General features: G+C 37.9%; 1 protein-coding gene across 1 annotated transcript; it reads right to left on the reverse strand.

Annotated features, from left to right (window-relative positions):
* Positions 1-24,804, reverse strand: LOC128741087 (ras-related and estrogen-regulated growth inhibitor). Its single transcript, XM_053836662.1, has 5 exons — positions 24,699-24,804; positions 1,088-1,221; positions 789-947; positions 293-635; positions 1-233 (listed from the first exon to the last, which is right to left on the reverse strand). Exons 1-5 carry the CDS (start codon positions 24,802-24,804, stop codon positions 1-3), a joined length of 975 nt encoding a protein of 324 aa, XP_053692637.1.
* Between the last annotated feature and the right edge of the window lie 2,112 nt (positions 24,805-26,916).

Below are 26,916 nucleotides of genomic sequence, written 5' to 3' on the forward strand. Positions count from 1 at the left end.
CTAATTACTAGAATTACTTCCTCTCATCGAAATACTCATGCGTCGTTCGACCCTGGCGTGCGACATCAACACCCCGGGAGGAGTGTAACGCCAGCGCCGTGGTCGTGACAGAAGAGTCCCATCGGTTGACGCTCTGCCCCGAAATGGTTCGTCAACGTCGGACTTCTGCGATGAACAACAGCTGGATTCCGATTCGTCCGTTTCATCCGGCTCCTCTTCCGTCCACGGGCGGCCTAAAATTACACCTCGATTAGTTTACAAACCCTTGAAAATATTGATTTTTTTTTCACACCTAAAACAACGATTGACCTCCGCTTTTCGTGGCTCAAATCACAGTTGCAAAAGGGCAGAATACTCTCCGGACTCAGAATGAGTTCAACTTCGGAGTGCAGATCGTGCACGTCACTGGTGGACCGCTTCAGCTTCGGATAACGGTTCAAGACACGCCAAAAGCGGCAAGCATCCCGAAACACGCCACTGACCTGGTCGATGCTTTCGCGGACGGAAATCTCATGAAAGCAGGCGCATGAAATTTCCTTCGCCCGCCGTTGGCCTTCCTCGGTGGAAACCATCCGGTCGCCGATCTGGTCGATTTTGTTACCCACCAGTATCACCGGGACATCCAGCAGGGCATCCTAAAAGTGGGGAATAAAATTGCATTCTGTTATTCTGAGAAGGACCATTCAATGGGATGGCGCTTTCTTTGATTTTATTCCCTCACGCGCAGGGGAAAAGTCGCAATAATTAGCCAATCCCACTTCCGGCGCGAAGGTTAACTCAATTTGTACCTTACTGTACGACCCGAGCCGCCGCCTTCGCTTGTTGTAGTTGATGAGAAATTTGAGCCGATTGCACTCGTCGAAGCTACACTTGTCCGCTACCGAGTACATCAGGATGAAGGCATCCGCCGACCGGATGTGCGTTTCCAGGCCTATACATTCAGCCTCCTACCAAAGAGAGCGAGAGAAGAAGACAAGAAACAAGTGAATGATGGTGACTGCTAGCACGCGGTAATGACGATAATGATAGCTAATTTTGGGTGAGTCAATAAACTAAGAAAAAAAAGGAAAAAACGGGAAATACTCACATTCGGTTGTCCAGCGGTGTCCAGTATCTCGAACTGAACGAATTCGTTGTCCACCGGCGTATTGAAGTAGTAGACCATTTCCTTTGGATCGTACTCACCGATGAAACGCTTGGTGATGAAGCGAACCACCATCGCTAAAAAAGGGGAAAATAGTAACGGAAATGTGAGTGTACAACAGCCACTAATGGTTATAACTAATGTCATGAAATAATTATTTTACATGTACAATATTTTGTGCACTGGTGTGCCCAGCACATTGAGCACGTGCCCCACCTTCTCTGTAAAATTAAACCTAAGTCTAAAGAATTATTGAATACAGTCGATAACCACGTCAAATATTGTAAAATTAAATATAAAAAAAAATTTCTGTATCCCACAAGTAGTTTTTAATTTAATCAGCCACTATTTTTGCGACAATGTGTAGATCCAGTTTTAAGTCCAACTTCAAATCGAATTAAAGATCAAATTATAAGTTCAAGTATAATTTAAGCTTCTATTCAATTCTAATTTCATACCCAATTTTAACACTGATTTAAAGTCCAACTTTACAATTTCAAGAGAAATTTGAATTAAATTTATATCCAATTTCAAGTCTAATTTCATGTTCATTTCCAATTTTAAGTTAAGTGATGGCAGAAAACTAACCAGTTTTTCAACTAGCAATAATCGCACCACCGTAGAACATTATCGATTACGCTATCTATTTTCTGTCACATAGAAATTTTTTAAAATATTTTTGTCATCTTGTTTCAATTTCAATTTTTAATTTTATCTAATGGTAAAATTTTCAAGATAACATTTTTTGTTGTTCCTAAGTAATGGCCGATAAACTCGGTGTGTCCCGGAAAATTTTCCTAATTCATAAAAATTCATATCTCATTAACCAAACTGTACATTGTTAGGAGCAAATAGCTTCTTATGAAAATGTAAGTAACATTTCTCAATATATTCCGTCTCCTGCTGCTACTGGGGAAAACCGGACGAAATCACGGGCGAAAACAGGAAAATGAAAGAGTATGGTGCTGGAATTGGGAGTAAACGGAATGTAAAAAGAGAAATACATGGAAAATGGAATACGGGAGGAAGGAAGAAAAACGAAACCAACAGTTTGGGCATAAAAAGTAAGAGAAACGAAAAGAAAAGAAGGGAAATAAAAGAAAATGAGGAAATACGATAAAGAAGGCAAGAAAGAACATATGGACGAACTGGACAGAAAGAGAAAAAAGTGGAACAAAAAAGAAAAACCTGATTTAATCCACCTAGTGGTGAAAGGAACCTTTGTTATACGGTCTTATTTGCTATTTGAGATAGAAATCGACACGGCTTCGGAACATAATTCATCTATTGGTTAACGTTGCGTAGTGCGTTGGTTTACATAAAAATTTTGAAAATTGAATAAGTTTACAAATTTTGAACAAAATAGGAACACTTTTAAATTTTGATAGATCCTTTTTTCATGTAATTGCTGAGTAAGGATAAGTAAGTTGTTATTAATTTGAGTAAGTGCAAATAAAAGTAAGTTGTAAGAGGAAATATTATTCATTAACATATACATTGCCTAGTAAAGGTCTAGTTTATAGGTTTTTGAACTATGCATAATTTCCTGTAATGCCCTTCTATTCGATTCACATCAATAAAGTTTTCTTGAAAAAATTTCATCAATTTTTATTAACCTTCGGTTACTCACGCTGTTGTATTCTGAACAACATGTGTAGGTTTTTAAATGCCATATTTACCAATCGTTGTTTAACTAACGTATATTCTTCAATAAACTTGTTATGAGCAAAATGTCTGAATTATTCAAAGTAATAATACTTTAAATTTGTTAGGAAAATAGATCAGCATAAACCGACAGCACAGAAACGAAGCAAGCAGCTTGTGAGGTGTATCCCTATTGGCCCCAACTGGAATTTTTTCACGTTACTTAATATGGCAAAATGCCGTCTGTATGTAGCAAAACTATCAGCAAATGTAAAATGTTTAAAATGCATCCGTCAGTTGGTAGTCGAGTAATTTGGGGTTAAAATCAGGGTATTTTTATAATCAAAGTTCTACAGTTCCTAAACAAGCAAACATAGAGGTACACTATTTTCAGCAAAGTTGTGTATTTTTACTATTTGTATAACTTTGTAATACACAAAAAAGTCATACAACAATTACAAAAAGAGCTAAACTAGAAAAACTGATTTTACAAATTCAGAAACAATAAATAAGATTTCTCTGTCTTCGCTGAAGAGATAGAAGGTTACAGTCTTCAGCAAAATTTCTTGTAATAATATGCTCTAAAACTTTGCGGAACACATGAATGTGTTATATTGAAACTAAAGAAAAATAATTTTTTTATTTCACTTTTAGGGGGATTAATCAAAATTTAAATTCTACCAAATGACAGAGCATTCAATTTCAAGAAACTCTTTCAAAGGTTCGATAAACTTAAAACCAAGTTTTCCTAGTCAAAACTCTAGTGCGCACGTTTTCTTTGGTTTTGGCTATTGCGCGCGAGTAACCGTGTTACAAAAGTTGGTGCGAGCGTTCGAGGATTAATATCTTTTTACCGGTAAAACCAATTGTTATGAAATTTTGCATATATATTCGTAGTGTCAAAATCTTTCGTTTGGTATTAAAATAATTGAAATCAGGTAAATTATCTTGGTTAAAATCATTATAAATTATTGCTAATTTTGGTGTGGTGTATACGATTGCTCATAACTTTCAAATTAAACGACCAATCAAAAAACCATTCAATAGTGATCTATCCGGCTATATTACCTGCCAAATAAAACTAATAGCGCATAAATCGGTTTGGCCATCTCTGAGAAACAGGCGATCATTTGAACCTTATTAAAAGTGGGTTTTTAAGGCTAACTTTTAAACTGCTTGTCCGTTTTCAATAAAATTTGGTAAAAAGTTTAGTAATAGCAAAAGCTTTCGTTTGGTAGTAAGATCGTTAAAATTGGTTGCATAGTTCCGGAGAAACGCGTGTCACGTAGTTTTCTCATTATCACTTATAACTTTTAAACGAAACGTCGGACCGCAAAGCAGTTCAATAGTGATATACTAGGCAATAATACCTTTCAAACAAAAGTAACAGCGGTCAAATCGGTTCAGTCACTTTCGAGAAACATGCGATAGAAAATGAGCTGCACACACACACATACACACATACACACATACACACATACACACACACACACACACACACACACACACACACACACACACACACACACACACACACACACACACACACACACACACACACACACACACACACACACACACACACACACACACACACACACACACACACACACACACACAGACATTGCTCAATTCGTCGAGCTCTACCGATTGGTATATGTGACTCGGCTCTCCGGGCCACGGATCAACTTCGTGTTTTTCGACCAATTCCTAAACCTTTGTTATATAGTATAACAAAGGTAAACAAAGGTAAAACATAAAAATGAAGGAAAAGAAAACGAAGAAAACACGGAAACGGAAGAATTGGGAAAACGAAGAGAAAATAATGGGAGGGAAACCGGGAATTAAAAAATTGGAAATACGAAAACGGGAGGAAAAAAGAGGCAACGAATCAAAACAGAAAAGATTGGGCATAAAAAGTAAGAGAACCGAAGAGAAAAGAACAAAAAACGACAAAGAAACCCAGAAAGAAAATGAGGACAAACTGGACAGAAAAGGAAGAAAAAATGAACAAACAAGAAAAAAAAGGTAGAAACGGAGAAAAAAGAAATACGGGAACAGAAAAATTGAGAAAAGAAAGCATGTAAAGAGGAAAATGGAAAGAGAAGACGGAAGAAAAAAGAGATGAAACGTTAAAGCAAAAAAGAGCGTGACAGAAAAGGAAGAATAATAGGATACAGTAATGTTCCGATTTTTTCAGCCTCAGTTGAATTTTGGGCTGACAAAATGGGGAAACTGACAAAATCGGAAAAAAATCGAAATTTTTTTCAAAATTCAAGACTTAAGACCTAGCAATATCGAAGACTTCTACTAAAAATTAAATTTTAACCCTCAATTGGTCAACCGAAAGCACAATGAACCGGGCACAGTATACTGGTCCAGAACCTTTTTTGGTGCGCATTAGCTTTGAGCGGGAAAACTTGGTTTTAGGTTTATGGAACATTTCTAAGAGTTTCTTAAAATTAAAGGTTCTATCGGCCAGCGGAATTCAAATTTTGATTAATCTCCCTAAAGTGTAATAAAAAATTTATTTTTCTTCAGATTCAAAATAACACATTGATGTGTTCTGCAAAGTTTTACAGCATATTATTACAAGAAATTTTGCTGAAGGCAGTAACCTTCTATCTCTTAAGCATGGATAGAAAAATCCTATTTCTCATAAATAAAGAATCGTTAAAATCAGTTTTTCTATTTTTGCTGTTTTTGCAGTTGTTGTATGACATTTTCTTGATTTACAAAGTTGTACAAATAGTAAAAATACACAACATTGCTGAACATAGTATACCTCTATCTTTGCTTGTTTAGGAACTATAGAACTTTTACTATAAAAATACCCTTATTTTGACCCCGAATAACTCCCAAGAAGGCTTTGAAATGAGGAAAAATGAAAAAAAAATACGAAAACGAAACAGAAATGGAAAAGCAAGAAAAAAATCAGAACTAGAAAGTGAGGAAAACGAAATAGGTTAAAGTAAAAATGAGAAAAAGCAAAGGAGAGGAAAAACGATGTGAATAGAGGGTAGACGGGGCAGAAAAGGTGGTAAAACGGGCAAGCAGAAGAGAGTAAACGAGACAAAAAGGGAAATTGTGCATCGGTCTGCTCAACAACTAGAGCAACCAAGAGGGAATAGAAGAATATCGAGAGAGAGAGAGAGAGAGAGAGAGAGAAACGATAGAGAAAGACGAGGAAGACGGGAAAAAGAACTTAAACGGTATATAAAAGAAGAAAAATGGGACAAAATGGGAATTAGATAGGAAAATGTGACAAAAAAAAATAGAAAGTCAGGAAAAACGGACTAATTAAAAAAGTAAAACTGGAGAGTAAACGATGAAAAAGATGGATAGAAAAAGGGAAACCGGAAGGGAAAAAAGAACCAAAAGGAGAATAAATATGAAAGAAAATAGACGGCGCAAGTAAAAGAGGAGAAACGGAACAGAGGAGACGAACACGACAAAATGAGAAGAAAGGGTGATTAAAGAATTAGAAAAAGATAAGAATTTTTTTTTGTTAGATTATAGTCACTTTAACAGCTTGAGTCATTCGTGATTTCTGCGGGGTTGGGATTTGAACCCGGGTCCTCGGCGTGAGAGACGTGAATGCTAACCACTACGCCGGGACTGAAACCAGATAAGATATGAAAAGAGGGCAAAAGACAGAGAAAAAAGAAAAGATAGAAAGCAGGAAATTACAAAAACATGATTGAAAAACAAAAGGAAAAGGTCCAAAAATTAAAACATAGGAAAAACGGAACAATGAAATGAAATCAAAAAAGCAGACGGGACAGAAAAAATTGAAAGAATGAGAAAAAGAGAGAAATGAGAAAAAGAAACGGCACAGCTACGAAGAAAAATGGTACAAAAAGTGGTAAACCGGAAGTAGAAACGAAAAAAAGAACAGAAAAGAGGTGAAACGTGTGGGAGAATAAGACGAAACATCAATCTTTTCGAGTAAAATCTCGTATCTAATTTCGAGTCCAAATTCAAGTGTGATTCAATATCCAATATCAAGTTCAATTTCAAGTCTAATCGCATGTCCGATGTTAAGCCCAGTTTTATATGTAATTTTATTCCAATTTTAAATTTAAAATCCAATTTCATTGAAATGTTGAAATTAATTTGAATATTTTCAAATATAATTCCCAATTTAATCTCAAGTACAATATTAAATCTAATTTACATTCAATTTTATTCTAATTTTGAGTTCAATTTCGAGCTAAATGTCAAATTAAATTTCATGTCCAATTGCAACTTTAGTTACAAACCCAATTTCTAGTCTAATTTGAGAGATCAAAGCAAACTGCGAAAAGAAGCGGACGTAAAAAAAATTTCGACATTTTCCATATCTTTTTTTTTTTTGATAAAATTCAAGTAAATTAGAAGTGGAAACTATTATTTTCAAGTGTTTTGTTTCGGATAGCCATTGAGAGATCAAGTGTTTTAATTTTAATTTGAAATGCTCACAAGTGGAGACGTCTTCGAAATATTACGAATGGTACTGTTGAAAAATACTATAACCAAGACCTGTTTCATGAAATTCCGGTGGTTCGGAGCCCCTAGAATGGCAGCGTTCTTCTGATATTTGGCAACCCACAGTCTCATCACGGTAATGGGTGGATCGCCTAGCTGAAATTCTTCCGAAAAAAATCACCGCACAAGCGCAACCCGTTTCAACCTTACTTCAAAATATTTCCAACGGTGGTTCCTGAACATCAAACAAGTTATCAGCACCACTTTCTACGCCGATTCGAAAGACGGGACCATCAAACTTAGCTAATAGCATGGTGAACTTTAGGTCCAGGTTAATCATTCGACTTGAATCTGCCGTTCTAACGGAACAGAAGTACTGGTGAGATCGTTTTATAACTACATTATTTTAAGGTTGTTTTATGTAACTACATGCACGTAAATTTATTTACTTTATTATTGCTTCATTTTGTTGTTTAACAAATTAATTGATATATGCCATGTCTTTGGTAGCTTGGTGGTTGGTGTATTTGATCTATTTTAGAGAGCGAAATAAGGCGCTATAACCTTGGCAAACAGCAGCCGGGCTTTTGGAGTAAATGCCATAAGTTCATCCCCGAGGGTCCGGAGTATCACTTTACCATTATTAGCATAGATACTCCCAACGAAAACAAAGTTAAAATTACTCAGAGACGGTTGGTACGAGACGTCCCCGTTTCTTCATCCCCTGTTGATTTAGAAATGCATCTATGTATGAATAACTTATTCACACAAGATTCAATTCGTATAATCGTCTTTGCGGCAATATTTCACAGTTGGCCTGGCCGATTAAACATTTGCGATATATTTTTGATATTTTGCAAATGTTAATACTGACAAGAAAATAATTTGATGTATTTCTATGATTAGAAATAATTAAAATTATTTCCAGGAATCCTTTATTGTGGCTGTGATGATATTAATAAGAATAAGAATAAGAATAAGAAACCCAATTTCTAGTCTAATTTAAAATTTAATTCAATTCCAATTTCATTGCGTTATGTCAAATTCGAATTCAAGCCCAGTTTCAACTCTAGTTTATAGTCTAGCTCTAAATCCAATTGCACCGGAAGGCCCGGAATTTTTAAACCTATCGGCCATTACTTCTGTGATAAGTAAGGCCATTGCAAATTATTTCTCTGAAGTTTTTGTCACAGATTCATCATCCCACAATTATTCGATTTTGCTAGCCAAAACATTCCTCTGGAAGGTCGGGTGGCCCATCTTTTGTTTACGTCCGTTGTCTTGTCTTGTTCTTGTCTGTTGCTTTCTATTTCACACTAACTTTCATTCGTAATTTGTTAACAGATCTCTAAGGACTGGAATAGGAATTGAGACGAACTATTACGGCACAATTTTCATTATTATTTTTAAATCAGCCCAAATGGCTAAATTCAGAATACAGAATTATTGGATCAGTGATTTGATATCGAATTGCTGTCAAATGCGAGAGGAAACCCGCACACACATGTGTTGTGTGTAAACCTCTGAGTCTTGCCCTGAAGGGTCATTATTTTTCTACGCTTTTCTTTCTGTCCTCAAATAACCCCAGATATGTAACCAATATCTTCGTTTCCCACTCCAGAAAGTTTCAAGCCTGAAATTACGACGTTCAAATTGTATCGTAAAAGAATGCAATACGTTTCTGTATTGAACGATTTCCAAGAATAATAGGATTTTACCCTGCTACAAGGAGAAGTTGAACATACTTCAAGCATCAAACAGGGCAAATACAATTCCCTGAAAACCGCCAAGAACGTAGTGAAAATTGCGCCGCACTGTTTCAGTATCCTACTGGTGCATAGAAAAATTTATCATTGCCACAACAGCAAACTGACCACTTTTCATCACCACCTCAATTTCCAATCATAACAAACCTACACACGGTTTGTTTACAATTGTAGAAAAATCGTACTCTAAACAAGGTGGAGACAGAAAGGTTCCCTTCCCAGTGCAATCGTGTACCTGCCTGGTGTAAACGGGAAAAATAGAACGTCAATCATGCGGAAAATGCGGAAAATTTCTTACCAATCCGTACTACAGTGCATGCCAGTGGAGTCAAATCTGAACAAAACACACCATCAATTTTTTTTCCTACAAATTATTCTAGTTCCAGATAAACTCCATCCGTAATGTAATTTTTACACCCCCATATTTTTGAAACAGATTGGCAAACAAGAATTTTGATTCAACAAAAGAAAGCCCCACTGTGGCACACGCCACCCTCATTCTTTTACGTTCAGCTCTCTGCTGTCAGGCGGCACGACAGTCATTAAAAGTTTCCCTTTCGGGGGCCATTGTTGTGCGAGCGTTTCCTTTGAGCTTTGTTGTGATGTATACTTATACATATTGTATTTATTTCACTCAGCTTGACAGCCGCCCTGCCAGAGCGTACTAGCAAGCAATAATAGGGTTTCATACTGGCTGGCATCCTTACCAGCCAGCAGTCGACGGAATTCGCGCCGAAAAGTTCATGAACTGCGTCTTCCCGCGAAATGTGGTTGTGGTGGGTAATCGTTCTCATCGCCACATGGTGGTGGTTCACCGGTGCACCACTGACTGGTTGGTTGTTTCTCACGGTGAAGTGCGTTGATAATATCGTACCATGCGGTTAGCCGGACCCAGTAAAGATGCCCAATTGGTTGCACACGTAAACAATGTTCGAATTATGCTAATCGGAAAGTTTGCCAGCTATTGGGATTTTCCTACAGTTACAGCAGTAACTGTAGGGCAGAGGATAATTTTGCTAGGCTTTTTAATTGTGCTAATCGGTTCCATCAAAGCTTTCTCATCCACAAACTGAGTTGATGCAATCTCTTGCAAAGAAGGACTCAGTTTTTTAATTTGCTTATAAATACCTATCTTTACTAGATAAGATATGGAGCTATGTGAGGAAGATGGACAGTCACTAATAGGAAGATAAGGATTATTTTTGGTAATCCCTGCACAAAGCTAAAGTTGCCTTGTTAGGCAAATATTTCCGCAGCTCGTTGTAATAATCTACAGATGTTAATCATTCAATTTATTCCACTGACCTCGAAAGAAGAAGATATTTTCGATAATCCTCTTGATAGTTGATGCGGCACGACTTTTTCGAATAATTCAACAGTAATGGCACGCTGAACACCGAAGCCTTGTTGTGCAGTAAATAGAAATCCTAATTAACAGTAACATTTTGTTAGGTAATGATGAAAATTAATAATATTTTTCACTGCCGAACGGCACGATTCAACTGTTAAAGTTATGTGGGTGGCTGATGTTCTCAAAATCATGATAAAGACTATAATGTCTTACAAAATCTAAATTCTGAGCTGAACAATTATCGGGTCAATTGATTTTGTTAAGGTTAGATTCATTTTACTATGCCTTTTGTAAATTCACTATCAATAATCCGTATTACGAGTTGGGGGAGAATTTCGTGCAAATAGGTACTAAATCGGTAGGAAAGCTAAAAATATATAACACAGATTTTCCATTGTTTTATACAGATTGTTATGCAAATCATCAGATTATATAGATTTTCCAAAGCAATTAGTTTTGAATTATTGTGACATGTGTAATGTGGAGGACTCGTAACCGGAAATACCGGCACAAAGCCACATAAAAGTGTGCCATAGTCGAAAGTAGTAAAACAAGTGAACCTCGTTCAATCAAGCATGAAACTGGTGCAATCGGTTCGGTATAGGAATATGGCTCCACTGTGCTGCTGGTATGTTCAGCGGCAGGTGCACCAGCAGCAGATGACAGATCGGTCCTGTTCGGGACTCAGACAAAACCAAATTCGCATACGTCTTATAAGACGGTACTCCGCAGCCAGGCAGGTGAGTGAACTCTGTTTCAGTTCGAAAACAATGTGCCAAGGACGATGGTTCGAGTGCTCTCTACATGATGTTAATTACTATTCTTACAGTAAGCGCTATATATAGTATCCGAACACGGGAGGCGATTGGTAGAGGGATTTGACCATCCCACAGGTTTCTTTTCTGGATATCCAATGCTTCACTTCGTTATAAGCAACGAATATGAGTGTACTGATTGATGAAGTTATTTGCTTTTTCCTTATTTATTTATTTCGTTATTTATATTACTCATGTCTTGTCTTTTATTCTTCTGTTATTCTTTAAGTTCATCTGAAATAAGGAGAATTAAGGATAGAAAAACAGATAATTTTTGTATCTTATTCATTTTCAGAAAGTGACGGTTATATATACATACTAGCGAAATGCCCGATCTTACCCGGTGCCACTTTGTCTGGCAGTCACTTGCACTTCTGTTACTATAATGGAAGCTCTTGGAAGCTTTCTTATCATTTCAGGTATTCTACTAACATACTCAAATATACAATGGTTAAAGCCCGTTTTCCTCATTGAAATGCTCTCTTCCTGTCAATTTCCCCCTTTTGTTCCCTGTAAAGAAAGGGAAACAATGTATTTTTTTATTATTTGGACCTCCCAACACGTCAATGGCCACATCTGCGTTTCAGCCCCATCTCTTATTTCCTAGCCACTTGTACATCTGCTGCCCGCCCAGTGAGCTCCGGGGTACGATGCTGGTCTAACAAACCAGTCGTCGTAGGTTCGAATCTCGACTGGGCCATGCCGCTATTGAGTCAATAGGATCTTTACACTAGCTCCGCAGATTTCCTGTACTCTAATAACCGGCTGCGAAGTCTTAAAAAAGGGTCAAGTTCTTAAGGACATTTATACCCATCCCAAGCCACAATGCGAGTTTTATTGTACTCTTATGGCGGTTTTCATTACCAATTTTGGTCTTAAATGCCATCATAAGAGTGTAATAAAACCCAAATTGTTACTTGGGATGGCTTTGCTTTTTTTTTGTACCTCTGTTATCGATGGACCTACTCACCCCTTGTTAGGGACCATCTCCCGCTTATCAACCTCCCTGATACCCATACATCATGGAACTTGTATGTCGAGTTTAATTAAGAATCGTTCAGAGCACCCGAAGTTTGCGGTTTATACAAATGTATATACACACAAACATACATTCACTTGTATATATTCAGAAAACTTGGAATTCCCCTGTTGAATCAGATATCAGCATTTTTGGGCTCAAGTATCCCCCTTGTAAGACGTTTTCGCTGAAGAAATAATTCAAAAAACACAGCTTTTTATCACGTTTGCTCGTCCCTCTACCACTTGTCAGCGATCCTTTCTACTAACCTGTACATTGTTTTTCTTTGCTGTAAAAGTCTAATTTGAAAGAGAAACAATTCCATTTTCATATTTTGATCATTTTGACCTTCTTCTTTCTACAGAACACCCCCATATGCTGAGTATGCAGAAGAAAGGGCCAGGCATTCCGGAGTTTTGGTGGAACTTTCATACATACTTTCGATCACTTTTATTTAAGATATAAGAAAAAGAAGAAAAGGACAGATAAGCTAAGATAAGATAAGATAAGAGTAATGTTGCAAATCGAGCGAGAAGCCATACTCACGCGAGTGAGTATGAGAAGTATAGCATTCAACGCTTACGCCACTAATGCAAGCGTAAAATAAACAACCGCCGTTGCTGTGTGCAGGCATTCTGCTACCTATACACTCGCGAACGCACAGCCTCATAACGTCTTTCTGCATGACCCACTCGCAAGGAAAACAACTCGTGAGCAACCAGCTGCCCGTGAGGGCTGACGGCGCACTAGAATACAGATTTTGTTCTTCATCTTCGCCCTCGATTCTACTCATGGGTAGAAGTGCGAGCCCTCGCGAGTGATCGGTATGAGCAGCTCGGGAGCGACGATTGTGGTTGTTAGCTAAATACATATTCACGAAAACACGTCGCAGTGCATGAATAAAGAACAGCGAGAGTCAGAAAGAGATGCTTATGCCGGCGTGTTCGTTAGAATGAATACGCGTGTATGAGAAAATTAGATAAGATAAGATAAGATAAGATAAGATAAGATAAGATAAGATAAGATAAGATAAGATAAGATAAGATAAGATAAGATAAGATAAGATAAGATAAGATAAGATAAGATAAGATAAGATAAGATAAGATAAGATAAGATAAGATAAGATAAGATAAGATAAGATAAGATAAGATAAGATAAGATAAGATAAGATAAGATAAGATAAGATAAGATAAGATAAGATAAGATAAGATAAGATAAGATAAGATAAGATACGATAAGATAAGATAAGATACGATAAGATAAGATAAGATAAGATAAGATAAGATAAGATAAGATAAAATAAAATAAGCTAAGATAAGATAAGATACACGCTTACGGTGGCTTTTGTGACAAAAGTTGGTTATGAAAACTGTAATAAGAGTGCAATAAAACTCACATGGTTGCTTAGGAAAATAAGATAAGATAAGTTAAGATAGATAAGATGAGATGGGATGAGATGAGACAAGAGAAGATGAGATAAGTCAAGGCAAGCAAAACAAGACTACTGTGTTACCTGACTCATAACGAATATACGTTATATACGGGGAGGGTCTCGTAACTCACTAACTTTGTGGTTTCTTGTTAAATTGATCATAAATTCGAATAGAGCATACAAATATCAACTGTATAACATAAGAAATTACAAGTTTACTCTAAAACTAAAAGCATGAGAGATTTTAGAATTTCGGAAATAGGGGTTCGTTATGAGTCAGGTAACACAGTAGACAAGATAATAAAGCACAAGACAATACAGACAAAAGACAAAAGACAAAAGACAAAAGACAAAAGACAAAAGACAAAAGACAAAAGACAAAAGACAAAAGACAAAAGACAAAAGACAAAAGACAAAAGACAAAAGACAAAAGACAAAAGACAAAAGACAAAAGACAAAAGACAAAAGACAAAAGACAAAAGACAAAAGACAAAAGACAAAAGACAAAAGACAAAAGACAAAAGACAAAAGACAAAAGACAAAAGACAAAAGACAAAAGACAAAAGACAAAAGACAAAAGACAAAAGACAAAAGACAAAAGACAAAAGACAAAAGACAAAAGACAAAAGACAAAAGACAAAAGACAAAAGACAAAAGACAAAAGACAAAAGACAAAAGACAAAAGACAAAAGACAAAAGACAAAAGACAAAAGACAAAAGACAAAAGACAAAAGACAAAAGACAAAAGACAAAAGACAAAAGACAAAAGACAAAAGACAAAAGACAAAAGACAAAAGACAAAAGACAAAAGACAAAAGACAAAAGACAAAAGACAAAAGACAAAAGACAAAAGACAAAAGACAAAAGACAAAAGACAAAAGACAAAAGACAAAAGACAAAAGACAAAAGACAAAAGACAAAAGACAAAAGACAAAAGACAAAAGACAAAAGACAAAAGACAAAAGACAAAAGACAAAAGACAAAAGACAAAAGACAAAAGACAAAAGACAAAAGACAAAAGACAAAAGACAAAAGACAAAAGACAAAAGACAAAAGACAAAAGACAAAAGACAAAAGACAAAAGACAAAAGACAAAAGACAAAAGACAAAAGACAAAAGACAAAAGACAAAAGACAAAAGACAAAAGACAAAAGACAAAAGACAAAAGACAAAAGACAAAAGACAAAAGACAAAAGACAAAAGACAAAAGACAAAAGACAAAAGACAAAAGACAAAAGACAAAAGACAAAAGACAAAAGACAAAAGACAAAAGACAAAAGACAAAAGACAAAAGACAAAAGACAAAAGACAAAAGACAAAAGACAAAAGACAAAAGACAAAAGACAAAAGACAAAAGACAAAAGACAAAAGACAAAAGACAAAAGACAAAAGACAAAAGACAAAAGACAAAAGACAAAAGACAAAAGACAAAAGACAAAAGACAAAAGACAAAAGACAAAAGACAAAAGACAAAAGACAAAAGACAAAAGACAAAAGACAAAAGACAAAAGACAAAAGACAAAAGACAAAAGACAAAAGACAAAAGACAAAAGACAAAAGACAAAAGACAAAAGACAAAAGACAAAAGACAAAAGACAAAAGACAAAAGACAAAAGACAAAAGACAAAAGACAAAAGACAAAAGACAAAAGACAAAAGACAAAAGACAAAAGACAAAAGACAAAAGACAAAAGACAAAAGACAAAAGACAAAAGACAAAAGACAAAAGACAAAAGACAAAAGACAAAAGACAAAAGACAAAAGACAAAAGACAAAAGACAAAAGACAAAAGACAAAAGACAAAAGACAAAAGACAAAAGTCAAAAGACAGGTTTTTTGGTCATAGCTTTCATTTAAAAATCCAGTTTCAAAGCCATACGTATGGTGAAGCCTAACGTATTAACAACTGGACGTAGAACTAGTCTTACTAGTCTGTGCATTGTGCGGACGGCTTACCAATGAAGTGCCATCATAAATTGTAAGTTTTTCGGTCATAAGTCAGGAACGGAAGCGCAACATTCAGTACTATCGAGGGATTACATCGTTGTGTTCAACACAACACTATTCTGGTTTCTTTTTTCAAAACGGTCACTCTGTACGAATCTTCTTGATTTCGTCTCGTTTATCCGGCTTAACTTGAAAGTAGGAGTGCAAACTGATGCATTGTACCTGAACCTGAACCTGAAAGCAGTGTTTGATCTGGTAAAACACGCTATCCGCCTTGCAAGACTTGAGAAGCTGAGAGTTTACACACCGTTCTGCAAGTGGCTACAATCATACCTTACACACCGTAAGCTGCGTATGAAGATCCGGTCCGAGCTTTCCGACGCGTTCTGTAACATCTCTGGTGTACCAGAAGGGAGCAACCTTGGACCACTGCTCTTTTCTATTTTTATAAATGAACTGACGGCTCTCCTGCAGCCTGGTTGCCAATCTTTCTATACCTACGATGCAAAATTGTTTTAAGGTAATTAAAATGAACCCTAACTGTATTCAACGCAACCCCTAGAGGAAAAAATTTGAATTTTCGTGCTTGAGTTTTTATGGCATACGGTTAGGCCTTAGCTTTTCGGCGAAGAGAGTTTTTGGAACTCTGAAAGAAAACTAAAAACAAACTAGGAAAGCTCGGGGTTTGAATTGAAAATATCAGCAGTTTCATAAAAGATCATTTGGAGGAAGCTTCAAATTTTATTAACATAAATCAAGGCACGGTAGCGATTATTCGTACTTTTAAGAAAATCGCGTGCATTTTGCGTGCTTAGTAAATAAGTGAATTTAACTTACACATTTTAAGAACGTAATAAATTTTTTTTACTTGAAATTTTAAAACTTACAGTCATTAGTGTTAATAATCATCTTGTTCATAAGCTCTTACAGCATTCGAAATAGTACCAAAAAGGCCTCTAATATTCAGTGCTACCTTAGGTTACAACTACTAAGGTTTTCTTTCTTGCAACAGTTTTCCAGGAAAATAATCCAATTTCATCAAGAAGCAACCATTCGGTGTCCGCTTCCGCTTCAATCGCAAGCAGATAATTATTGTCTCTTTCCTCCCTCTGAACCAGTGCAGTAGTGGATGGGATGAGAGGCCCTATAAAACGTATTTTCTTACATTTGATCTTTGCATACTTCTGAGAGCTTGTTTTTCTACTATTAATTGAGCATGCATCGGTGCAACTCGACATGAGCGTCCCGTTTCCTCAGTCGTGTTTATTGGTTATTTACAATCAATTTGTAAGTTGAGAAATAATCCCATTCACAGTTCTCTTTCAAGTGTAGGTACGTATTATTACTACTATGGTTAACCCAGTTTGTGCACAACCATCTCGGAATAGGACATAAATCTTACCGGCACCCTAGGGAATACTGTATTCGATTCGAGGGATCGGATTCACTACGCAAATAAGCACGACCTTGCTTCGTTAAAATTGACGACCCATGCGGCAGCTGACTCAAAGGTAAGGCAGCATCATGACAATGGCAGCGAAATTATGACTGAACGATTTATAAAAATATTTCGGCTGCTTATAAATAAAACCGAATCCGACTAGTGAGGCATTCGTTACACTCAATCGCACGTGCGTATCGTATCTCTAGGCGTGAAATTTTAGACATCTGGCAGACGTTCGCAATCGAATGCGGGGGGGCAGTCTGGTACCACCGACCGGTCGGCCGGCCAGGCGACGTGACAGGGACGCGACATCTACTAGGACTTGAAACCCTAATCAATTTGACGCGGTTCACCGAGATGTAACCGGAATCCTATGAAGAAAGGTTTTGCAATCATTGCCGCGAATGACAGAGCCTAAAAAATGTTCGTTCAAATTGGTTAAGGAAAAGTCTTCTTAACTGCTAGGTGTTACGAAAAGTTTATTTTGGGATCCCCGTGTTGCGGATTAGATGACCAATTTCATTTTCTTTGCGGTAAGAGTAAAACGGATTCAATTTCAGCCTCGAGTGCGTGTTCTGCAAATTGTGAATAATTTATAACCTGGCTCGTTTTACTTACGTTCACTATGAATTTTATCGCTCGCATCGAGAAGATAAGTGGCAAGATTTTGAAGAGAAAAATTTACAACTTTGACTTGCACCAGTTGGTAAGTCTGTTGCTGATGCACAACCAGCGTACCAGCAATACAAAGGTTTGGATATTTTCCAATAATTTATGTGAAGTCGTTCGGTAGATCCCGGTCTAGATGGAACCAATAAAGGTAATCTGCTACCGCCGTCGGTACCGTGCCAATTTGGAGCGAAGTGCAGGGGCATTTTAACGTTTCCGTACACGTGCGACACTTAATAATCATCTTGAAAACAACCCCCATTCAGAGTATTATTTATTGGCTGATCAAATTTTACCGCAAAAACGGTAGGAACTGAGGCAGTATCGCTTTTCACTGTAAACAGTTAACCGGCTTATGTAGTGCGGTTAGCCGCAAAATTGATTTCCTAGTTACTTCTACCGAGAGACGGGGTAGATTTGATCAAGTAAATATTTGTTTTCGCTTGGTGTGATTTTTCACTGATTTTCAGCGAGCGACAGTAACTTTACCAGCTTCGCCGTTCTAAAGTAAGTATCATTTTCCACTCCTATTTAAGTAAGTACTGCCTCTTATTGTGGTCAGCCGTCATCAAGGATAAAACAATTGAGCTGAACATCGCGAGTTGTTTCCGAACTCTAATTTCTGTTCCGCATAAGAAGGAGGCTCGGTGCAACTAAGTTTCGCGTTCTACATACCTGTGATGTTGGGAGGAAACCGGCTTCAGCAACCATGACCACACGGACAGACGAATGTCTTCCCGAAACGCACGTTTCTCTGCCCCACTGCAGGCAGGGAGGTTTATTTTTATTTGCCGCCAGAAGCGATGCTACGGTGACTCAAACAACAGACTGAGTTGGATTAAATTTCCTATAGACGCAAGATTTTCTTCTACGAATCGTTTCCTGTCTTTTTTTTGTGGCCAGGTTCAAGTTGAATCATCGGCTTAAATGCAACACTGCGAATAAATAAACAAATGGATTTGCGTACCAGACGATTACGCGAGACATTTGGTGTTACGTACGGTACTCTAGTAGCTGTCGACGCGGCGATGTCCCTGACATTCGATAAAATTCCGACTTCTTTAATGGTTACATAAAAAATACACTTGTTAAAATTTTATGATTTAGCAAAAGAAAATGATAATGACTTCCAATAGCAGTATTACGTTTTGTTGAAAATTAGTCTATCACTAATTTAGTGATATGCATCAGAGTCCACTAGTTTTTTTGTTAATCCCCCTTGATCGGGACGCGGTTACTTGGGTGGTTGGCTGACAAACTGTGGGTGTCGCAATTTTACTGGAGAGGATACGCGTGTGCTTGGTCAATGTAAACTCTGCTGTATTTTACATTCGATTACATCCGGACCACGCATCTGCCGGTGGAAAAATTGAATATTGAATTAAAGATATTTTGGTTCATTGGAGGTAGCCTAGCAGGTGTGTTTGGTGATGTGTGATAGCATCGCTGAGAATGCCATTGCAGTTTTAAATAGATATTTATGTTTACATTTGTTCATTTTAACGATTTGATAGTTTGGTTACATATCACCCTTTTTTTGGACAATTCTTTTATAATTTTTTTCACCATATATACGACGAAGACGATTAAAAAATCTAAAATCAATTTGTAAACTACAGTCGCCACTAGTAAGATTATATCAATTCAATTAAATGAAATTCTTTGAATTTCATTTAATGATTCGAACTGTGTAGTCAATAATTTTTCTAATGAAAAAGAAAATTTTATTCTCCCTTTCTAGTTTTTGTTATTTCACATGCATGATTTAAGATAATCATCCAGTTTATCATTTTTCGCAGCAGGAATTCCTTCACTTTACAAAAAGTTTACGTTGGACCGCGAAAGAGTCAGAGACAAGTAAAACTGAAACAAAATAGTAATTATCAGAACTATTGCATGAAATGAAATGAATAAAATACTGTGAAGGCATTGGGCCGAATAAAATCCTGACAAGCAAAATGCTGCAGGCTTGCTACTCTCAAGTACAATCACTTGCAAAAGTCTTAATAAAATGTCTGTAATGTAATAAAATATGCAATCTTTCTGAATTGAGTACTACATGTCTTTTTTTTTATGCTTGTAAGCTCTAAAACCTTTGAGAGTAATGAACGGAAGTGTTTTTCAAAAATAACAAATGGACAAATATTCTATAAACAAACAAAAGGAGCACCCGTGGGAAACATATAACTTGCATTATTACCCAATTACATTGGAACTTTTATTTGTAGTGAACTTTCAGACAGGTTTTTATTTCATTTACCATCGATTTACCAGAAACCCTCGCTTTTCACACAAACATACGGGTTTTGATCTAAGAAAATTTCAGGGTTACATTTGAAAACCCTCATAAATGTATGGTTGAAGGTTCTATAACCACGACGCAAAACACCATTCAAGCACTATTTAGTGAGAAAGCAATTTAGTTTCTCCATTGAACTCGATCTTGGGTCATTCGTCGCCAATCTCCTAGGCATCTCAGAAGTCACAAATTGCTTTCGACCTAGTTGAGCCATCTTGCACATTGGGCTCGAACACAGGAAAGGCGCGTATGTTCTCCGTGAGCAGCGTCGTAGCTTTAAGTCCATAAAGAAATACCGGTCTAATGAGAGTTTTGTACATTATCGGCTTCGTACAGTGGCGTATGCTTCTTGATCACAGTGCTTTGCGTAGGGTAAAATGGGCCGGATTCCCGCTTGAATAGCGAACCAGCTATCTCAAATACTCTAATCTACCACTTCTAGTTCGTCCCTGTCCACGGTTATCCTCCGTGGAAGGCGCACATTTGTCTGCTTGAAGCCTCTTACTTTCAAGTATTTGATCTCCAATGTATTTATTCTAGGAGCCTAACCCTCTTAGACTCCGCTTTCAGTCTGGCGTAGCTTGCCACCACCGTCACAAAGTTCGTGACTTTGAAATCAAACTCATCTATCTGCGAAGCCTAGAACTTGCTTTGCGTAATCTGCCGTATCTGGTCTCGTTCGACTGTATCGTATGCTGCTTTGAAGTCAATAAAAATGTGATGCGTGGACAAGTGCCCCCGATAATCCTACATGATGTGCTGGAACCCCATGAAATCCACCTGACAATTCCCTACGAATGCTTGTGCTATCGGTGACAGTCGGCGCAATCTGGGAGAATACCTTGTAGGCGGCGTTTACTAACATTATTCCGCGATAGCTTCAGCAGTCGATCCGATCACCTTTTTTCGTAGATGGGACAAATAGCTCCTTCCATCCATTCTTCCGGTAGCTACTTATCCTCACAAATGTTGGAAAAATCCCAGTGTAGAGCCGTTGCTAGCATTTCTCGGCCAACTTCAGTAACCAGATTTCTCGATTGATTTTCTAGAGATAGGGGTTGCTGGATAAGAGGCTGAGGATTACTGTGGGGTCTATTTTATACCAGCAGGCAGGGTACTTTTTTTGTTAGATTATAGTCACTTTAACAGCTTGGGTCATTCGTGACTTCTGTGGGGTTGGGATTTGAACCACTACGCCGGGACTGACCCCTCGGCAGGCAGGGTTGTCCTGCACTCAGTGCACCTATTTTGCTTATTTGACTGTAACACCCCAACCAAGCAAAATTCGATAATGTTATGTATAGGGCATTTATAGAGTCAATTATTATCCATAAGGTTGCTGCACTAAGTATTGCTCTATCTTCTGTATTTACTGATCAAGCCGAGGAAAAAATCCGAGAACATCCACCAAATATATATTAAAGATACTTTAACTTAAATTGAACTAAAGCACTAAAAGAACCTAGCACGAAAAACAAAAGACTGTTCCGTTTACTAAGCTACCGGAAAAAAACACTGACAATACATGTTTCGAAAAAGTTTTTGCAACATTTGAAACACAGAAACAAACGATGCTAAAAGCAGTATTGGGAAGCCCACATTCGTGTGGTCTAATTTTCCCACACACGGGTACACGGGTATTCTAACGAACGCGCCGGCATAAGCGTTCCTTTCGGACTCTCACTCGTATTGAATCATGTATTTGACTCGCGAATAAGCTATGCAGGAAGACGATGAAGGAGGAGGTGAGGATATGAGTGCGCGAGTATGTAGGTAGCAGAATGTCTGCACACAGCAACGGTGGCTGTTTGTTTTACGCTTATGCTTTATTTTTGACGTACAAACACACACAAGTTGCAGCCGAAGAGATTCCGAATTTTAAGGAATTTAATTAACATGGTTTCCCAGAAAACTTCTTGAAAAAATCCGATATTCTTAGACATCGCTAGCATCGTAGGAAAAATACATTACTATAACTTTTAAGAGCAAAAATAGTCTATACTACAATTGCGTTAAGGTAGATAAATGGGAACCCTTTCTCACGTTTAGGCGTTATCAGTTTATTCACATGAAGAGGTTGCCTAGGATGTGATTAAATCGGACAGTGAGCCCTATCGAAAACATCTATCTTATATAAAATAACAGCAACCAGTTCCGTCAAAGCGAGTTGTGTCGCTTTAAGCACAGCCAACTTCCGTTGGGCATTACTGAATTCTACGTTTACCAATAATGAAGTCTTTTGTCAGGGCAAGTTTATAGGAGTGGTACTGGCGGGAGGTACATAACGAAGTATATTATCCTTGGGCGAGCTATAATTATTCTCCGCGCTTCCTGGTTTTTGACTTCGATTTTGGTTGAAAAGTAGTAAAAAACAAGGAGGAGAAAAAAGGTGAAAACACCGACATTTAAGGTGAAATTAGCAGTCACCGATTCTGCCAATTTCAAAAGCAGTTTTGTTTGTTTGAAACAAAAATTCTGTTCATGAAAATATATTCGCTGTGTTCAGATTGGCAAGAAGAATACAGTATTTATATTTTTACAACCAGAACCCGTTCCCGTTGAGCACGGAAAATAGGCATTTCGCTCAGTCCATAGCAATAATAATAGATAACCTACGTTGAAACTAATACTTGTCATTTTACCAATAAAGCTTAGGTGACACATAAATTACACATAATTAGTATTCGATATTAAGTTTTAAACTTCTAATCAAATTAAAAATAATAAGCTGTTAGACGACTAAAACAATGAGTAAGAAATCAAGTTAAACTATAAAGCAGTTGTTTCAGATTTATCGTCGAAAACGCTGAAATCAATTGACGCAAAATTAAGAGAAGAATTAAAAATGAATAATACCCCTTTAGTCATCAACACTCGTCAACAATTCGTTGACCGCTTTTTAAACTTTTTATAGTTTGCCCCGAAACAATGCCTTTGAGGTGCGATGAACGATTGCAAAAATAATAATGGTGATGCTTATATTAGCGAAACCGATAAAAAAGTTTGAATCGAAAACCCTCGCCAGATTCATTGGCGGTAAGCCAACGCTCACCCACGGTCTGTACAATTATATTTACCCTATTAATTTGTTGTATAAGTTTAACAAGCATTTTTTGGCAGAGCCCGACACGTTCATCAGCTCTGTTTCATTCTGTCATCTAAGTCACAGCGTGTTAATTGCATCATCATCACACTGAATGATCTTCGCCTTCGGTGGATCTGGGTACTTCTAATTTTTCATTCCGTTGGCTGTGCTCCAAAGGAATGCAATCTCACTCGATAACTCGTTAATGAGTTGAAGTCAACAATTTCATTACTGTTTCATGTCCGATTTGACGGGTGTCGCCCCAGTATGCCAGTCAGTTGTACGACAGGCGTTCTTAATTGAACTTTTGAAAAAAGGCTGGTTTGACTGATTTTATTGTAGGTATCAAATGAGTCATGTTGTTCCAAAAAACCTGCACCGGAAGTTATAAACAAATCGTGATAAGTACCTCCATCGGTTCTAGAGACAATGGACGCGCATGGTTATTTATAAACTAACATTTGGTTAGTTATGTTTTCTCAAGTCAATTGCCAAAATCGAAATGAAAAAACTACAAGGTAATATCAGTCGTATGTTTTCCGTCTTTGCAAACTACACAGTACCAAGTTTGTTTTTCACTTGCACTGTCCAGCCGCCCCGCCAGCCAGACACGCCATAAACGGATTGCTTTTTTTCCACTTGACGGCATCAAAACAAACGACGGCCGGCACCGAACGCGACACACTGTCACGATTGGGGATTAGCGGTAGACCCGATTAAACTTTCCATGGTGATCCCTGTCGGCATTGCGTTAGGGTGATTCAAGGAGTGCGAGTCTTCAAAAGGGGTTTATATTGGCGTGAAACGCAACAGCTAATTTCACGGCTCGCTTTTTGACTTCAATGGTTGGGATTCAGCTGAACAAACCATTCTAACAAAACCTACATGAGATGAAAAAGTGTCCTGATGGTCGCGACCTTATCATTACAGGCTGGCGAATCTAAATGGGGGTGGGGGTTGTTATACACCCTTTTCTTCTGCCAGCACACACATCTATGTACGTACATGATCGTTTGATTGATTGCTACTTTTGGCCACATATTTCCTGGGCACCCACACCGGAGGTTTCCGGTTGGTTGCAGCCACGGCCAGCCACGGACATTGATGAGCTTCGAAATGTTTGGCAGCTCAGCAGACCGAGGAGAACCATAATTCGAATAGCGAAAATAATAACAAACTGAAGGTACAACACAGCGTGCCCGGGGAATAAGCTTCGGTTGGTCATACATCATGATGGAGCAGTAGGAGTAGACTATTAATCGATAAAAAACTTTAATTATCACAAGATTAATCAAAATAGCGATACAGTGCTGTCCCGGTTTTGTTAGCGGCTCTGTGAATTTGAAAATGAAAGAACCTAAATTTAATTCTCCAAATTTATTTAACTAAAGCTATGTGATTGAGAAGTTTTCAAAAACTAGTAGGTAGTCGCTCAAATATTGTTTGAAATCATATGAAAATTGTACTAGGATCAGATCCAATCAAAATTACTTGTATCAAGGCAATTCGATGCATCATTTATAACCAACATGCGTGAAATCAACTCTCCAACGTAGAAAACAAAAACAAAAAGGGAAAAAGAAAGAGTTCAACAACAGACACGCTGTCCTATACTTACCGGTTTTCCCCACACCACTCTGACCGAGAACCATCACTCGGAAAGGTTTCGCCTTGGAATGTAGCCCCAGCTTAACTAGCGAGGATTTCGGCGAAACACTCGTCATGGTGTGTTGAATTTTATCTGCTCTGCTACTATGGATGCAATTCAATGCGCGGCAATCTCAACCACATCCGATGCTGCGTGGAATGTTTCCGACTTGATAGTCGGAGGAACAACGGCTTTCGCTCCGATCCGATCCGCTCTGAACTGGCTGGTCCATAACCTTCACATAACACTTTTGATTTCATTCAGCCATGCGACGACCGGCTGCATGATAAACTTCCCGATTCTTGTGGTTTGCAAAATTTTGCTTAATAGTTAGATCAGACGCAAGGGATTTTAAACAATCGATTAATAATCATTAATCGCAGAGCAGCACCCGAGGGGGGTTGATCCAACTCAAATCACGCACCGAGAAACGATTTTTCGCAATAACTTCCCACATCTGGGCGATAAATTACTGTTATTTCTGACCGGCCACGGCTTGAGTGTAAACGTTTGTTTACATTAGATAGCGTTGCTCATCATTACGAGCATCAGAAGCAGCATCCCATTCCTCGTCGGCCGGAAGGATTTTCACACTTTGCCCTTCGGTTCACATACACACCCACTTTTGCGGATTGCGTGTTGGCAGGCAAAAGAAAACTTTAGGACTGATTTCGATAACTCAGTTCAGCTGGTTTACTGTCTTTGCAGGGGAAAATTTGTGTGTCACTGTCGCAGTAAACAATGGTAGTATTAATTCAAGCTCCTTTCGATTGATTGTCTTTTCATTATCATTTTCTGCTCCGTTAAGTTGGCAATAATTAGCAGATTCCAATTAAGATAGGAAAAGCTATGAAAAGGATATTTTTAATTAAATGTTTGTCTTCTCGGCTAAGCTCCGCTGCAGTGATTATGGGAAAAATGTTCTTTTTTACTAAAAATAGGCACACTTATTGAACTGTTTGACTCGGTTCTCATTCCAGTAATAACAAAAACTACATTCTTCATAATGATCACCTTTTCGTTTTGATCATGCAACTGCATTAAAGAACGCATCACCTCTCAAACGAGCGCACTTGCTCGGCACATTGCTTGCTTCCGAAAAAACAAACAACAACGTACAGTGTCGTAGACCTTGCCGAAGATGATCTACTTAATTCAATTTACACTCGCATATCACCACCGAGATAAATGTACTTCCTTCACCTTTCCACCGTACACAACCGTAGAGCATTGTCACCGGTAGGATTTATTTACTAGCAGTTTTCACTGTCGTTTCGCCACGAACATCACACTTTCGGTAGTAGAAGACACAGACACGAAACCGCGCCGGGTGATGCCGCAATGGCAAATAATCGCCAGTCGACCCTGCAGGGTCGGTTAAATAGTTAACCGTAAATTGGCCGTCTCTCGCCGTTTACTTTTTCTCTCGTCGGCTGCCGTAGCTCTCGCTGTAACGTGCGTGTGGATTGCCGAGCTGCTCTCCGATTGTTTTGGTTTTTCACTCCATTTTCCACCACCCACCGGGCCACCGCACGCGTGCTGAGAGCGATCTCCGCAACCACCGGTTGATATCGTTCAGTTAAGTAGCGTTGCACTCCACCAGTGCGACTACGATAGTAATAAAAGTATTATTTTCGGGGTATAATAAAGCTATAGGAATAATGGCTTACAACACCGGTAGCTCAAGTATTATTATCGTACTTAAAAAAGGACTTCCAGGAGAACTTGCGGTACTTAGTTCCGGCACGTGTCATAAATTTAAGACATACTGATGAATACTGTTCAGATTAGGGTATATTATTCATGACCTTTTCCAAAAAGAAAAGCATTATTTCTGACATTCTGCAAGTACATTCCAATTACCTCTTCTAATAGAGTATCTAAACTTGGACCAATGCAATCATTATTGCCGCTTTGTTTTTAGTTATTCTACCGCCTACCTGTCTAGTTGTAGCAAATTGCTGCCAGAGTCAGCTACCGGTTGACTTTTGCCGCTTGTTAAATCGTTAACCAAATGTCATTGATTCTAATCTGTCGTATGAAACAACGAATCATGCATGTCCTGTCGTGTTAAGCAGGCTACAAGTGAATTGAAAGCTATGTTAATATTGCATGATAAAACTTGATTTGAATTGCCTATTGCTGTCTCTGAGAAAATTGGCATATGCCACGGAGTTTTTCTGCTAAA

Source organism: Sabethes cyaneus, chromosome 3, assembly GCF_943734655.1.
Source record: "Sabethes cyaneus chromosome 3, idSabCyanKW18_F2, whole genome shotgun sequence".
In the NCBI taxonomy this organism is placed as follows: Eukaryota; Metazoa; Arthropoda; class Insecta; order Diptera; family Culicidae; genus Sabethes; species Sabethes cyaneus.

Bases quoted from the DNA above. Each gene is read 5' to 3' on its own strand.
- LOC128741087 (XM_053836662.1), bottom strand. From the start codon at position 24,804: ATGACGAGTGTTTCGCCGAAATCCTCGCTAGTTAAGCTGGGGCTACAT. The intron at 948-1,087 runs GTGAGTATTTCC...TCTCTTTGGTAG, and splicing joins ACACCGCTGGACAACCGAAT to GAGGCTGAATGTATAGGCCT. The intron at 234-292 runs GTGTGAAAAAAA...GTGTAATTTTAG, and splicing joins GAGGTCAATCGTTGTTTTAG to GCCGCCCGTGGACGGAAGAG.